At 34.4% G+C, this 16,977-nt stretch overlaps 1 protein-coding gene across 3 annotated transcripts in view; it reads right to left on the bottom strand.

The window, feature by feature from the left end:
- The window catches only part of FBXL3 (F-box and leucine rich repeat protein 3), an 86,151-nt gene that overhangs the window by 51,227 nt on the left and 17,947 nt on the right, over positions 1-16,977 (bottom strand). For 2 of the 3 annotated variants that reach the window (XM_007501469.3, XM_001362509.4), the window contains exon 4: positions 2,681-2,852. The exons of the other annotated variant lie outside the window; for it this stretch is intronic. In XM_007501469.3, the coding sequence (XP_007501531.1) occupies positions 2,681-2,852 (172 nt within the window). The remainder of the gene's footprint in view (positions 1-2,680; positions 2,853-16,977) is intronic. 3 annotated transcript variants of the gene reach the window in all.

Raw genomic sequence — 16,977 nt, forward strand, 5'->3', positions numbered from 1 at the left:
CCAGGAAAACAGTATCTATACAAGGTACATGTAAAGGACCACCATGAAATAAAAGGAAAAAATGTGCAATTATAAAGAACAATCTTGTCCCCTGCAAAAGAAATACAAGATACCTCCCTCTAAACCTTTGCAGAGTTGGGGCCCACAGGTGTAAAACAATACTTTAGATTATTTTTTAATATGTTGATCAGTTTTGCTAAATTTCCACCTCCTTTCTTTTTAAATAAACTGTTATAAAGGAAAGGAAGTTCTTTGAAGAGAGGAAGAGAGATAGGGGGAAATCCTGGTAGGATCAGAAGAAATTTCACAATATAAATTTCTTCAAGTGTTATTTGCAAACTGTAATTATCAGTAATAGAAAATGTCAATAATCTAAATATCTTACTAATAAATTTTTACCAATAGCTTTGAAAGGTTCAGTTAGGCTACCTGAACACAATCTTTACTTTGCTAATAAAATTAATTTCAAAGACTAAATTTCTAGCAAATGGGAGTTCATAAACTATTCATTGGAAATATTCAATTTTTAGAATTCTAAATCTAAAGATTTGGAGAACTGAAAATATGATATATCCTCTCTAAAATACAGCTATAGACATTGATTTTACCTATTCTTTTGGTGGGTAGAAATTGTTAAAAGCACATAAGCGTAAGGTAAAAAGGGAGACTAGGAGTTTGACACTTACCTTCCTTACATATAAATGTTTTTCAAGGCTTACTGACAGTATATTTTGGGTTTTTTTGAAAGAACAGCCAAAAAATTAGGGAAGGGACTTAAAATATGTTTTGGTAAGGATGGTGCTACAATTTACAAGGCCAATTTTATAGAACCAATAAGAGAAAATAAATTGGAGTTTTCTTTACTATTCCAAGTGTTAGGTTGCCTATCTGTAAAGATGTAATACTTCTGAATAAAACTATGGGCACAGAGCATAGTCTTATGAAGATATGCTAATTTATTAGTAAATGGATTGAGTTCCCCTACCCCTAAATACCTGAAGGATTTGGGGATGGGGAAGATTATTAGGATAACTAAGTATTAACTGTATTTGAAAGCCTAAATTTGAAGACTGAAGAATATCTCCCCTTAGGGAAATAATCTAAAAAATTTAGACCAGATTTAGATAGATATGAGTTAGAACTATCTTTGGTACAAAATCAAGATTAAACCCTTTTGTGTCTGAATTTTCTTACTAAGGAAACTAGAAAGGGTGGATGGACCATTTGGACATGGGATGTGGAAGGAAGGTTAGCTTAGGTTTTCTTCAGTTGTTGACTCATTTTTATTTCCTCACTACCTCACAAGCACAGGTTAATTTATGTAAATTAATATAAAGGGTTTATTTATTATACTTTCTTTTATCAGTCCCTTCCCTTAGCATGGTTCCATACTTGATTTAATAACTAATCAGAGGAATGCTAGAAAAAGAATACTACTACTTATAAGAGTTTTTATTTTATTTTTTTAAAACTTTACCTTCCATCTTAGAATCAATGCTGTCTATTAGTTCCAAGGTAGCAGTAAGGGGTAGGCAATGGGGGAAGTGACTTGTCCAAGGCCACACAGCTAGCAAGTGTCTGAAGCCAGATTTGAAACCAGGAACTCCTCTGTACCCTGGCTCTTAATCCCTGAGCTGCCCCCAAGGGTTTTTTGTTTTAACAGATGTTCCCTTTTTTGCCACAGGGGAAGAGCTGAAATGTCACCACCCCAAGGGAAACACCCTACCAAATAAGCAGACATAAATATTGCAACTTTATATTACAAATCTAATTTTAAGTGAATTTGTCTATTTTCTATTAATAACATAACTCTTTAATGTCATTAAAAATGTCTGTAATAATATGTAATTTAATAATGCCAGAATTGAACACAATAATGAAGATGTAGCCTGACTAGCATAGTTTCGAATATTGATTGTTCTCATTCCTTCATCGAGGACACCTCTGATAACACATGTATATCAAAGATGTAAATATAGGAAAGTAGGCTTATAAGTCGATAGCTAATGATATTTTCTCAATCACCCTTTTCAGTATTAGACCCATTACTTCACTGACAGAAACAACTTCTGACTTGGACGACTCCCTCTCTCAATTCAGATAGGTATGTGCTCTGTAATTTTATTCTTTGGGAGCTATTTTGGGCACCTAGAGACTTATACAGGGCACATAGCCAGGATGTATCAGAAGCGGAACTTACACCCAAGACTTTCTGAATATAAGGTCAGGTCTGATTCTATGACAGCAGCTGCCTCTCAGAAATATAAAATAGCACTTACAAATTTAATTCAATCACAGAACCTACATCACAGGAATAGACCCCTTTAACTGCACTAGTCCACACTTAAAATACTGCATTCAATTCTAGGTGTCACATTTAAGGGGCATTGATGTATTAGTAAAGAAAAGAAGGTAATATAAATTGGGAAGATATCTCATAAAGATATGATCATCATATCTTTATCGTGATATCATAAGATAAAGAATGCTAAAGGAATTTGAAATACTTCATCTAAAACAGACTAAAAGGAGAGAACAGTAGTAGCCTTTAAATATCTGATTCATGTACAAGAGCAAGTTTACCTGCCCTGACCAAGAAAAGTACAGTTCCATAATCTATTGGTTTAATATACCACAAAACTTATTTAAACTATAATGAGCAAAATATAATACAACATACCTGCTGGAGAGACATGAGGACAACTGCTCATTTTTAACAATTTGAGTGTATCACTGTTGTTAGCCACTAGTACCTTGAGGGATGGATCATCTACAGGTGTATCATCAATCTTAAGTGACGACAGTGATTTGGAGTTTACAAATACAACGGTCAGTGCAGAGATAAAATGAGACTACGGGGAAAAAATTAGATAATCATTTAACTTCTTAAAAAGTAAAGTTTACAGATAATACAATAGCAAACATGTCACTCCAAAATTTATCCTGGACTTGCTACTTCAATGTACTTGTTGCCATTTAGGAGGGGGTTGGTGGCTGATGTTAGGAAATATGAGAGAAAGAGATGCTATTAACTATCTATTTGTTGCTTCCAAATAGTGAAAAGGATAAAAAGGTACTTGTTGGGAAGGAAAAGGCTCAGCTTAAGATCCCTTAAAGCCACTGCAGATACTGGCAAGAGAGGAGAGAAGTTCTTTCTAGGATTCAGGATGATAGTAATACTTAAATTTATCACAGTGCTCAACTAGTCACCAATGAAAAATAACTTCATCAAATTCCTTATTGATTAAAAGTATTCAAAATGTATGTAGTAACCAAATTAAAGCCAATCTGCTCAGAAGCTAGCAGAAATTTGCTTAAAGTACAGAAATTTGCACTTGTGTAAAATTTGACTAACAATAAAAATCTTACTAAGAAAAAAAATTAATTCCTAAATTGTTTCCTAACAACTACAGCTCTTTAAAAGGTGGGAAAAGGAGGGAAAATCTGGAAGAACTGAGCTCTCTATCACTATCTTCAAGATCTAAACAACCATTTAGAGATATTACAGAGAAGATTACTATTCAGGTACAGGTTAAACTAGAGGATAAGGTGATCTCCAGTTCTGTCCATAAAAGTAATTGACAATCTTTATGGACATCTACACAAAAATTTGTTGGGAGCAGAAATAAACCTGGATTAACCATGTGAACATTTTGACTGAATAGGGGCTAGGTCTTATAAACTGTGACCCAAGAAAATATTATGCAACCAAAAGGTTCTGTGACAAGGAGTAAAATTTACATGATGAAAGCCAGGAAGTAGGGGAACTGACACATGCTTTTACATAACTTTCTCCTTTAATTATCTTATGCTCCTACTCAAAATCTCTCAAATCAGAAGGTACCTCAGCCACCTAGTCCAAATCAGATCTCAATTTCCTTCTACAATATGCCCTAAAAGTTGGCATCTGACTTTCTTTGAAAGCAGCTATTATGGAAAAAAGCCTGGCTACTTATAAAGGTAATCCATCCCACCTGCTCCCCTAGCTGTTATAGTTTCTTCATGTTATTCTAAATCTATTTTCCAAAATTTTTTACCCACTGTCCACCTGATTCTGCTTTCTGGGGCCATGTGAAATATGCCTAATGACCTTTTCTACATGACTGTTCTCCAAATAATTGAAGACAGTTCTCATTATCCACACCAACTTTCTCCAGGATAAATATCCTCAGCTCCTCCAATACCACATTTAGCCCTCTCACATTTCATCAGCTAGGTTTGGCCAAATAGTCTAGCAGTTCTCAATATGTGGACTGGGAAGACTCTTTCAGGAGATCCAAGAAATCAAAACTGTTAGCACAATATCAAAACCTTTTAATCTCTAACAAAGTAACACATAGCAACAAAGGTCTTTGAGGGTTCTTTAGTATTTTTTAAAGTGTAACTGGATCCTAAGATAAAAAAGTTTTTAAAAAACATTGCTCTAGTCTACTGACCAAGTTTTATGTCTACAAATTTGCTAAAAATCATTCTATTTGCCTTTATAGATGTTAATGATAAAAAAAATGTTAAATAGTACAAGGACAACCACAGATTACTAGGGCATTCAATACAGATTTTGAAGTTGCCATCAAATCATTAATGATTACTCTTTAGGTCCCATCATTCAACCATTTGTAATTCTTCTCTTGTCTAGCCCATATCGTGTTCATAATAACTTAAGCTTATCAAATGCTTTTTTGAAATCTACGTATGTGTACAATCTTCTAATGTCCTATAAGTTTATTAAGAAAATTTAAAAAAAGAATCTGATAGCATCTCAGACATTTCCTACCTAGTTGCAATTATTCTGGACTATTTTGACCTCTCTCATAGCATTCATTTTTTAATTCTTTGGCTTCTCCATCATGCCCTTGTGCTGGGTGTGCTTTCCTTCCCCCCTTCCTCAGCTTTTCAGTTGTTTTGTTTGTTTGTTTCTTCCTGCATTAAACTATAAACTCTTTGAAGGCAGGGGCTGTCTTTTTTTCTTCCTATTTGCATCCCTAGGACTTAGCAGAGTTTGGCACACAGTAGGCACTTAATAAACACTTAATAAACACTGATTGACTGAAATGATCTTGTCCTTGATAAAACCACACTGGCTCTTTGAGTTTGCCACTATCTTTTCTAGAAGTTTACTAACCATCTCTGATAGCACACTCTTGAAGTTTTCTATCCATTGGCTTAAGATAAGCATCTTCTCCTCTTCCCTTTTTTTCTTTTTTTAAACTGGGACTCTCCAAGTATACATCACAGACCAGTAGACATTTCCTACCCATTTAATTTTTCCTCTATGAACTGATACCCTAAACATTTTGGAGCAAATATAGTTATCACTAAAGGAGCATTGTAATGTTCATGGGCTTAATGTAATCAATAGACAATTTTAAAATATAATTACCTAGGGGGCAGCTGGGTAGCTCAGTGGATTGAGAGCTAGCCCTAGAGATGGGAGGTCCTAGGTTCAAATCTGGCCTCAGACACTTCCCAGCTGTGTGACCCTGGGAAAGTCACTTAACCCCCATTGCCTAGCCCTTACCACTCTTCTGCCTTGGAGCCAATACACAGTATTGACTCCAAGATGGAAAGTAAGGGTTTAAAAAAAAAAACAATATAATTATCTACAAGTAGGACCTCACCATTTATACTGAAAGACATCATAACATTCTCTATAACAGTGGCAACACCTCTGGTGAACATATCTCCTTTGTTTTATGCCATGGTTGAAATCAAAGAGATGAGTTCAATAGTTATTTCTATTAAATTTATTAAAGAACAGCACTTATCTTAACACTGACAAGATTTTTTTTTATTAAAGGCAAGGGAATTTAGGGCTGCATTATGTTTTACCAAGTCAAATGCCTTTTTGTAACTAAAAATAACAAAAAAAACTCACAGCAAGATCTTGTATTGTCTACTCATACATTTCAGACAATTTTAGGACTAATATGCAGCCTTCTGTAAAGAATCTTTTATGAAAGCCTTCTTTTTCTTTTTTCATATATATTTTCAATTCTGTCTTTGATGCCATTTCTACTTCCTAATATAATAATACACTGAGGTTTGAAATGGAAGGTGTAAGTGTGGTAGATTCCTTTGTTATCAATGAAGAAAACACTTAAATACTTTTTTGCTCATGCTCACCATAGATACTGTTCGAAAAGATGAGAAATTATCCCATGAAGTAGTTTCTTGTTATCTGTGTGTATTAAAACTAACTCCATTGTTCTGCCACATCTTATGCTGATGCCATCATGATGTGGAAATGACCTTGGACTCTTAAAGGCTATCAGTGGAGTAAAAGCACTCACAGGCTCTACTAAGCTACAAAGGCTTTGAATATAGTGGCAGTGACAGACAAGGCATAAAAAGATCGACTGCTATTAGGCTGCCTACTAGGCCAAGAAAAGATGGTAGCAGTAACCCATGTAACGAAGGAAAATAGAAAATGACCTACAGTCCTATGTGGTTTGTTTCCACTTATGTAGTGATGGTGAAATACCAAAAATAGGGATAGAGGATGCTAAGAATCATGAAAGTTTTCTACATCTATAAATAACATAGCTATAGGTACTCAAAATATAAGGTCTTTGCCTAATGACCAATCCACTGACTGAAGAAATTAATCTAAATAATATTGCTATTTAAAAAATATATGTGTATATAGATATATATATAGATATATACATATGTATTGCTATTCTGTCAATAAACAAAACCAGATAGCCAACCTTGCAAGCAAAGAAGACACCCATCAACTGGTGAATGACTAACAAACTATGGCATACAAATACTAACAAAGTTTGAAATACACAGAACTAAGGAAAAACAAAATAACTACAATGCAAATTTTAAGATAAACACAATTGAACACAATATAATTAAAATGGCCAAGACTGGCCTTGAAGAATAAAAATATACCTCTTTAAAGAAGTGAGGGAATATGAGCATGAAATAGTGCATGAGTGCATGTATTGTCAAAATCTGTTGATATGCTGGTTAATTTGCTGGACTATTTCATTTTCCTCTTTTAAATTCTTAGTTATAAGAGATGCTTTGCTGGGTTAGTAGAAGGGATATATTAAATAATGAAAATATAAAACAAAAAATATCTAAAGATATCTAAAATATTAAAAAATTTTAAATACCAATTTTTGTTGTTTTTAATATTACCTATATTTCAATGACTTCCTTAGCAACGCAAATTGCCAGCTCCCCTCTCTACCCTGCCTTTAATTCTCCAATACCAAATTAAACCCCATAATCTTGTAACAAATAAGTGTCAAAAAGTCTGCACATTTAACATGTCCAAAAATGTATGTCTCATTCTGAAACGAGTACATTGCCCCTTTATTAGATAGTAGTATTATTTATTAGATGGTGGAATAGCATGTTTTCTCATCAGTCCCTCTCAAATCATGGCTCATGATTGAATTGATCAGAATGATTAAGTCAAAGGTATTTTATTGATCTGTTTCAGTTCTTTTCATTCTATATTAGTTCATAAGTTTTCCTAGGTTTCTCAGAAACCAACTCTTCCAAAAATTTTTATGGCATGATAATATTTCATTATATTCATATTCTATAAATTGGTTAGCTAGTCTCTAACTTAGAAGCACCTCCTTTGTTTCAAGTTCTTTGCTACGACAAAAAGTGCTACTGTACTTTTATATACATCAATCCCTTGAGATCTTTGGGGTACAGGTCTATTAGCAGCATTTTCTGATTTCAAAGGGTACAGGCAGTTGAGTGACTTTTCATAGTATTGCTTCAAATTGTTTTCCAGAATAGCTGGACCAATTCACATCTCTGCCAAGAATGCCTATGTTACCATAGTTCCCTTAACAATTATCTTTGCCAACTCAATTTAAACTCCTTAATGGATCTCTTCCATTACAATGTTAAACATTTTTCACAGGTGTCTCTTTTTATGCCTCCCTGTCAGAAAAAAAAGTATAGATACCACAGGCCAAATAAATTCCTTCATCATTGGATCATTAAAAAGTTCTCTATGTTACATCTTTCAAGGAATATTGAGCAATTTATATAGATAGTAGATACTTCTCAGGAAAAGGCTTTTAAGCAGCTTTTTGCTTTACTGAACTCCAAAGAGAAGCTGTAAATGGTTCAATGTTAATATGTTATAAGATTATCAGTGGAGTACCTTAGAGATCTTTTCTTGACCCTATGCTATTTAACATTTTTATGCATGCTCCAACCTTGCTGTACATCAGTTGAGTTATACTGGAGTGAAATATGAATCTAGACCTGAAGAAATCAGATTTAACTTGTAGATGAAGCATTATAGGTGTAATAAATTTTGAATGTAATGATTAAGGAATATTAATTTCTTACATAAAGAAATAGATGGCATACTCATCAAATATGCCAATGACAAAACAAGTAAAGAACAGTAAACAAACTAGATGAGTCAGAATACAAAAAGGATCTTGACAAGCTAGAATGTTGTGCTACATCTAGTAAAAAGAAATTTGATAGGTATAAAGGTAGTCTTACAGTAGGTATAATCAAATTCACTAGTACAAGAAGGGGGAGGAATGGTTTAACAGTAGCTTTCAAAAGACCTGGAGGGTTTTAATGTACTTGCAAGCTGGGTAAACAGCAATGTGATGTGGCAATCAAAAAAAGCTAATGTGATCTTATGCTGAAGTAAGAAAAGTACAGCTTCCAGAACAGGGAAATAAATCACAGTCCTGTCATACTCTGCTCTCATCAGAACTTATTTGCTGTATTCTGGGCACTGTATTTTAAGGCTATTGATAAGATGGTAGAATGTCCAAAGGAAGAAAACCAGAATAATGAAGGACCTTGAGACCAGTTGATATGAGAATGAATTGGAAGGAACTAGGCCTATTTAGTCTGGAAAAGAGAATACTTTTTAAAAAATATATATTTTTTAACATTTTCCCATGATTCATTTTCTTTCCCTCCCCTCTTTCCTCCTTACTCCCAGAGCCAAAAAACAATTCTATTGGGTTGTATAAATGTTATCACTTGATATGTATTATTCATTTTTGTTATAGAGCAAGAAAAGAGAATACTCTGAGAAACATGATTCAGCTATCATGTTCTTCACTTTCAAGTATCTAAAGTACAGCCATGTGGAAGTTTTAAAACTTGTTCTGCTTACTTCCAAAGAGCAGAACTAATCAAGTCAAGTCAAAAGACATTTTCTGAATACTGTGTGCCAGGTACTGTGCTAAGCAATGGGAATAAAAAAGATGGATTCTATTCTCAAGGAAATGATATTTTAATGGGGAGGACAAGACAAAAAAAACAGCTAAAAAGGGATGGTGGAGGGCACCCAGTGTGGAGGCATGATGGAGTTCAGAGGAGGCAATCTGATGGGAAATAAGAGATGAACAGCCTAGGTTCCCTACTTAAATGGTTCTGGAAAGGGCTCTCTACTTTTCAGGCAGAGGAAGGGCATAGGAGGTGGGGGTAATATGGAAGTTTGAGTTCCGGGACTGAAGTGTATCTTCTAGGATGAAAACATTTCTGGAGCATGATGTACAAGTTTAGTAAAGTATATCCCAGTGGGAGCTTATTAGGAATGTGTGAGAGATACCTGAGTTTACTGTCTGTACAAACTACAGACTCGGAGTTAAGATCAGAATTTATAATAAATAGAAAAACAGTAATGAGAAAATAAATGAACACTGCAGAGGTAAATTTAGGCCTGGTTTCAGGAAAATCTCCATGGAAGTCCTACTCTGATTCATCATCATGGTTGTTCTTGAAGACTATGCCAACAATATAGGTTCTACCATGCTGGAAAGGCTTTAAGACGGCTTTAGGAAAAACTGATCTGGTCTGTTTTCGAAGGAACAGTCTCACTAGTCATTAAAAGGCACATCACCAGGAGTCTGGCAACCTGCTGATGAAACTTTTTTGACCATAGCAACCCATGAAATGGGGGGAGTGGGGATTTTAATGGCTCTCAGACCTTTGAGGCTCTCTTCTGCTTCTATATTGATGGAAGAAAAATGGTAGGAAAGGGGGCACAATACCCTAAGAATCAGTTTTTATACCCACACCAAAATTTCAATCTGACTACTGATACTCTAAGTGTGATGTTCTTGTTCAGTGACCAATGTGTGAACATTTTGCTAAAGAGGCTGAATCATATAAATCATAACATGCTTGTAATAAATGAAAGAAGGAAATTGCAATTAAATGTGGGGACAGCACCCAGGTACTCTTTGGAAAGGCAAACAAAAGAGTTGGAGTTGGTTTTACAGTATTCCCAAAAGTTACAAAACATTATCATGTGACATTTGATCTTCATAGGCAACTGCTCATTCTAAGTATTTGCAAAAATGATTACAATTAAATAACTATAGCTTACACACAAACATCAGTTGCCTAGGATGAAAGGATAAAGAGAAATTCAACAAGAAAAATTATAAAGACTCTCCAAATCAATATACATTCTGGTACTTGGTGACAAATGTAAAAGTGGGAAAAAGTGATAATGAGGAGAAATTTATGGAAAAGTATGGTTCAGAAGAAAGAAAGAAAGAAAACAGGTCAAAGACTTGAAGATTATACAGAAGTCTCAATACTTCTTTGTCATGGAACAATTGCTTGTCAAAAAAAAAAAAGGTAAAGCAAACACCATAAAAGAATGAAACTGATTACCTTTTAAGACAAAAAAACTTATTACAAATATGTGAGCTATTCTTGAGTCTGTCTACAGACTATAGACTCATTAGAGCTAAGGTCAGAATTTATACTAAAAAAGTGTGATGAGAAAAATGTATGATGTATGATAATTAACATGGAGTTATTTAAACAAGCTATTGAAAAATTTTAAATGAAGAATGAACAACAGAAATTATATTGACACCAATTATAATAATTTAGTCCATTAGTTAAACCAATGAAAACTGATTAATATGAGGAAACCAAGAGAGCCCAAGAAATGCCATATTCTACAACAATTTGATTTACTTAACCAGAGATGGCTGCTAAAGAAGGCAACAGATTATAATCTCACCTATACAATTTGGCAAAGAGAGATGTATTAAGAAATATTTTTAAAATTTAAATTGAATTTATTTTTAAATTAATAAGCATTTATTTTCTCTCCCTCATACTCCTTTACCCTTGGAAGAAAAGAAAAGGAAAAGAAAATGCTTATAGCAAATAGGCATTGAGAGGCAAAACAAATCCCCCCATTTGACATGTCAAAAAATGCCTCATTTTTCATATTTAGTCCATGATATCTCTTGTCAAGAGATGGTCATCATTCCTCACCTGATCCTTTGGAATCAAAATTGACCAATTCATTGATCAGAATTTTTGTCTTTGAAAATTGTTCATTTTAATCGTAGATAAATTTTCCTGGTTCTGTTCACTTCACTCTGAATCAGTTCACACAAATTGTACCAGGTGTGATAGTAGGAGCAACATTTTAATCCCTTTCTCTATAAAGGAATGACTAGTGTTTCCTTAAAGGTGTTGAGCCATTCTTGAAGAAGTTGATTTAAAGAACTAAAGGCATAGACTGTTGACACTACTTCCTCATCAACTAGGTATAAAAGAAACCACAAGGAAACAGGGTAAAGAGTTCCCAGAGGTTTGGCTGGTGGGTTATGATTACAGTCAAAGGAGCTTTGCCCATCTGAATCAAAAAAGTATCTTCAAATGCCTAACCTAGTTGAATAATTATTCCTTTGCTAGGGATAAGTAAATCTCCTTTGTTAACTGTCAAAATGACTTTTGAGTGTCTAGTTTTGTTCCAATGTTGAATATAAGCTACTAGTAGAAGTCTTTATGTCAGACCCAGCCCAGAATATCAGGTTTTTACTGAAACTTCCTCTAAAGAGGTTTGGAACTCTGAAAGAAAGGAAAAAAAAAAAACCCTGAGAGTCAGTTGGCTCAACTCTCTTGACTGAGACCTGCTAAGGAGAAGGTCCATTCTTTGACTGGATCCCAATCCCAGAAACCTTTCTCTCCCTGAAATCTGATCCCAATCCTCCCTGATCAACAAGTGGGTAAAGACTTGAAGAAGGAAGTAGTCCACAAGAAGACCTGTCACAATCTCCCTTTACTACCCTGAACTTAAGACACCTGCTGAGCTGTGCCAAAAGCCAGGGTTCACTGCTCTGAACCCTTCAGGGTTGCCTAACTTTGGGGGGAAGGGTATCTAGAGAGGGATCCCTTCCTCCCTCTTTCCTTTTAACCCCAATCCACCATCCATTTCAACCTTGTCCTTCATTTTTTTTCCTTTCGGAGTTCCAAATCTCTCTATGCCTAACCCCCACTGCTGATGGAATCCTTGGAGCTCCACCAGGCTTTCCTTCCAAAGGTCTCTGGACCTTCTTTCTCTCACAATTCATATAACCATAATTTGTTCAGGCATTACCCAATTTATGAGCATCCTCTTAGTTTCCAGTTCTTATCACTACAAAAAGAGCTGCTATAAATATTTTTTAAATGTAGATTATTTTTCTCCTCAAATCTCTTTGGGACACAGGGCCAGTAGCCATATCACTGGGTCAAAGGGCACACAAAATTTAATAACCTTAAGGGCATTGCTCCAATTTGTTTTCCAGAGTGGAAAGGCAATTCACAGCTCCACCAACAATGCACCAATCTGCTTGTTTTCCCACAGCCCTGACATATGTCACATTTCTTTATTGTCATCTTTGCCAATACAATTGAGTATGAAATGTAGCCTCAGAATTGATTTATGGTCCTCTAATTATTAGCAATATGGAGCATTTTTTTCATCTATATATAGAAAGGTTGGATGATTCCTTTTGAATGCTACTCTAGTCATATCCTTTCATTATATGTATCCTGTAAAACAAAAAGAAGCTCAGAGGAAGTTAAAACACACCTAATACAAGTGTGGCAGGAAATTCAACTAAGTAGAGTCTTCCCAAAAGCATTCAGAGATTAAAATAGAGGACTATAAACAGAAGAAAAAGGGGGGAAATTGCAAAAATTATAACTATAATTTTCTTTGTTATGGACAGTTGAACCGCCATAACTGGACCATAGCATCACAATCTCTTACATATTTAAAAGAGGAAGTAGAAGCAGTAGCATTGAAGAGAACAAACATGGAAAAAGCAGCATGAATTTATCAAGAAGATATATAGAAAGCAGAGATTCTTGACCTAGCACCCATGGATAGTGAATTTAACATTTTGATAAATGTATTTCAATATAAATGGTTTCCCTTTTAATCTTATGCATTTTAAAACATTTCATTCATCGATTTCACCATATTGCCAAAAGGATCCACGAAATTTAAAAGTTTAAGAATCCTTGATGCAGAGGATATCTGTGCTAAAAATGAAATAATAGAATACTGAGGGACCAGTTTACCAAAGATACAAATTTATTAGGTACCTAAAAGAAGGGAAGAAATCAAAGGTCTAGGGAACAAAAAAAACAAAACAATACTTTTAGATCTTACTGATTCCAAAAAAAAAAAAAAAGATGAATGAGAAAATATCAGCCACCAACTGCTACCATCTACACAAAGTCTTTACTAGGGTAATGTATACATGAATTACAAACATCCTCCATGTTTCTATTAGATATGAACAGGCAAGCTTTCCAAAACAATATTTCACAATTTCACAAAAGGCCAAATCTATACTACAGCACAATTGACTGAAAGATATTATAAAACTTGTTTGTTGACTACCAAAAAAGCATTCAACTCAATAGGAGAAAACTACACCACTAAAGGTTCTTTTACAAAAATAGTCTCTCATCCATATAGCTGGACAGTGAGCTGAAAAGGAAGAATAATAGAAGATAGATTGCTTTACATAAACTGCAGAACATTTTTACTGATCTCCAAGCTTCCCATATCAGGAAACACTCACCTTTTTAATACAGTTTTACTAGTGTTGCTGTGTGGCATCAAAATGTTTGTTTTCCAAAGCATATCAAAAACACGATAAATTATGATAAACTACAGATAAGCATCATATAGGGCAGTGGAAAAGTGTAAGGTCTGTGCGAGAAGGCTACAACATATAACTGACAAGAAAAAAAAATTCTTTTTGCACTTTAAAAAAACATAGGTACAAAAGCCATCATCAAAAATTATATGACAGAAAGAAATGGGTTGGTCATATGTGAGGGATGAAAAGTAGGCAGGGCCAGAGTGCTCTACTGGTATCTTATAGATATTGGGATAAAGTGTAGAATACTTCCAGCACAGTGGGGCAGACATCCTGTGATGACCTTTTGGGAGAACATGAATGAAAGTCATATGGATGGCAGGCATAAATGAATTGCAATCTGCATCACTGGAGGAAACTCCTGAATCAACAAGATCACAGATCCATTTGAGTATGAGTCAGGAAAAAAACTAAGCAAAAAATGGAATGGGCTGCCTTTAAAAGTGATGAGTTCACCTTCCCTGGAGGTCTTCAAGAAGAAGCTGGATGATTGTTTATCAGATTATTTTTTTTAATGATTCCTTTCACATACGGGTTAGACTACATTATCACAGAGATCCCTTCCATTCTCAAATTCTTTACTCTGTGAATTATGTTTCATGCTTAAAAAGCAATAAGTACAATAGGACCTTATGTTTTTTACATCTTTTAGTCCATGGTATGATAGTAAAGATGTAGTCAACTATGGAAGACCACTTGTAAAATTCTGCCTGTTTCCTATTAACACCCCCATTAAAGATGTCCTCAGCATGTACAGATAATTGTAATTAAGATTATATATTTAGAAAATCAGGCATAAAGGTTAATAGTTGTTGATATTCTGTCCAGTTAACTTTTTCTTGTACTAGTAAAACCTAAGATTTTTTTCCCTTGCCTTTTTTCCACTTAAGGTAACTCATGAATCAATTGACATCTCACAATGGTGTTGTCTTCCAGCAGAGCTGTCTAATCCAGATGCTCTTTCCATCTTCATTCTGTTTAGTGCCATTTCTACCTCTTAGATAAGCATCTGAGACTTTTTAAGAGTCTTGTGATTAGGGACCATGATTAGAGTCCAAATGTGGTAGAGTTCATTTATGCTGTCCTCGATTGTGAAAAGTTGTCTATGAAAATCTTTGCAGATATTTTTCAATGGAAAAATGCTTCTTCTGCTTGTTGTCATCCTTTCATTTTCATCTCTTGGGATAACTTTGATTAATTGGCTCTCTTGCCAACTTTTCATTAACTGCTTTTACCCCTTGACTAATTCTCTGTTTTATGAGATAATACTATTTTCATAATCTTTCATTGTTCTCTATAAACAAATTTATTTTCTTAATAGGTATTTCCCTTTGATTATCTTTCTCTACTTTATGAAGTGTTTGACAACTAAGGCATTTTCTGAACTTTCATGGTCTCTGTATAAAAACTGATTTACATTAAACTCATTATAATTTGTAACTTGTTCTTTTCTTTTATCTATTATACTTTTCATAATCAGTAAACTTATTTGAATAAGTCATGATTGAGCTGTTTCAATTGCAGGTCATGTTTTTTCCTTCACTTTTCAATTCTAAGTTTGGTCCTCAACAAAATCCTATTCTAATACTTCATAGTTTTAGTGGAATGCTCAAAGACTATGCCAGCAGAGTGTAATTTCTACAATTTCTATAAGGCCAGGACTACAAACATAGTCTTGGCAACAGAACAAGTCTACCATCTGGGGCATGACCAGCCTAAATAAGCCTCATTACAAGTAGGCCAAATATTTGGTGATGAGAACCCGGGCAACCAAGTTATATGCAGCCACTTCTTCATTCTGTAGTGACAGTGGCAAAGAGATGAGAGTTGGGGGGAAGGGAGGATTAGTAAGAGAGGAAAGAGTGCTCATGATAAATTTTTAGTTTATCAATGAACTTGGGCTTGGTTGTTGATAACTTTAAATATGTGATCCATGTCCAATGACTAACAGTGAAATTTCTTCTGTAAAAACAGAACTATATCAGTGTTAATATTCTTAATATAAAAGTAACTAGAAGATTTGTTGTTGTTTAAAATTCAGTTTTGTCCAACTCTGTGATCCATTTGGGGGTTTTCTTGGCAAAGATACTGGAGTGGTTTTTGCTATTCTCTTCTTCAGCTCATTTTACAGATGAGACTGAAAGAGATAAGAGTTAAGAGACTTGCCCAAGATCACACAGCTAGTAAGTGTCTAAGGTTTTATTTGAACTCAGGTCTTCCTGACTCTAGGCCCAGCACTTTATCCACTACAATACCTACCTGCCACCTACACTGCAGCTTAACAGAAGAATACCTCACAGGATCTTCTTGGAAAGGAGAATGAAGAAATTATCAAAGTTTCTTTTAACATACACCACAGATAACACATTAACATCATTTCATCACACATTTGCACATTGCAGTATTCGTGATAAATATTGGCAAAATGGTTACCATAAAAATAAAATAATAGAGGCAAGCACCAACATTTGATGCGGAGATAAAGAGGTATAGAAATTAAATGAGGAACTTCATAAGACCTTCCAAATAATATCAATATATCCTCTGATACTTGGTGATTTCAATGCAAAGACAGGAATTATAAAGATAATAAGAATACAGTATATGGGGGGGCAGGGAATGATTAGGAATGAAACCAAAGACTTATAGTCTACACAGAAACCTCACTCTTTATTTTATCAATACTTTATTTGAGAAAAGAATCAGGTATGGGGCATGGCAAATACCAAATAACATAAAAAATTGTTTTTTTTTTAAAGGAAATGACTAGTTACTGATGTAAAAGTCACTTCTGAATCAGTGGTCTGTATATGGTCAGACTACTAACTTGTTAAAACAATCTTCTAAATCTCTTTTAAAAATCTAAGTTGATCAATAAGTTTCTTGTACATAGAGATCATCCATCTTTTTAGTCATTTCCTCCCATTTTTCTTCTTATCAGAATTGAATTTAATTCTCCAGAACTTTAGGCTCATGGGAGTCTACCTAGTCTTTTAAAAAAAAAATACACACAATGAAAACTACTCCAGGTTTTATGTCAGGCTAT

This window comes from Monodelphis domestica, chromosome 8 (genome assembly GCF_027887165.1).
Source record: "Monodelphis domestica isolate mMonDom1 chromosome 8, mMonDom1.pri, whole genome shotgun sequence".
Lineage (NCBI taxonomy): Eukaryota > Metazoa > Chordata > Mammalia > Didelphimorphia > Didelphidae > Monodelphis > Monodelphis domestica.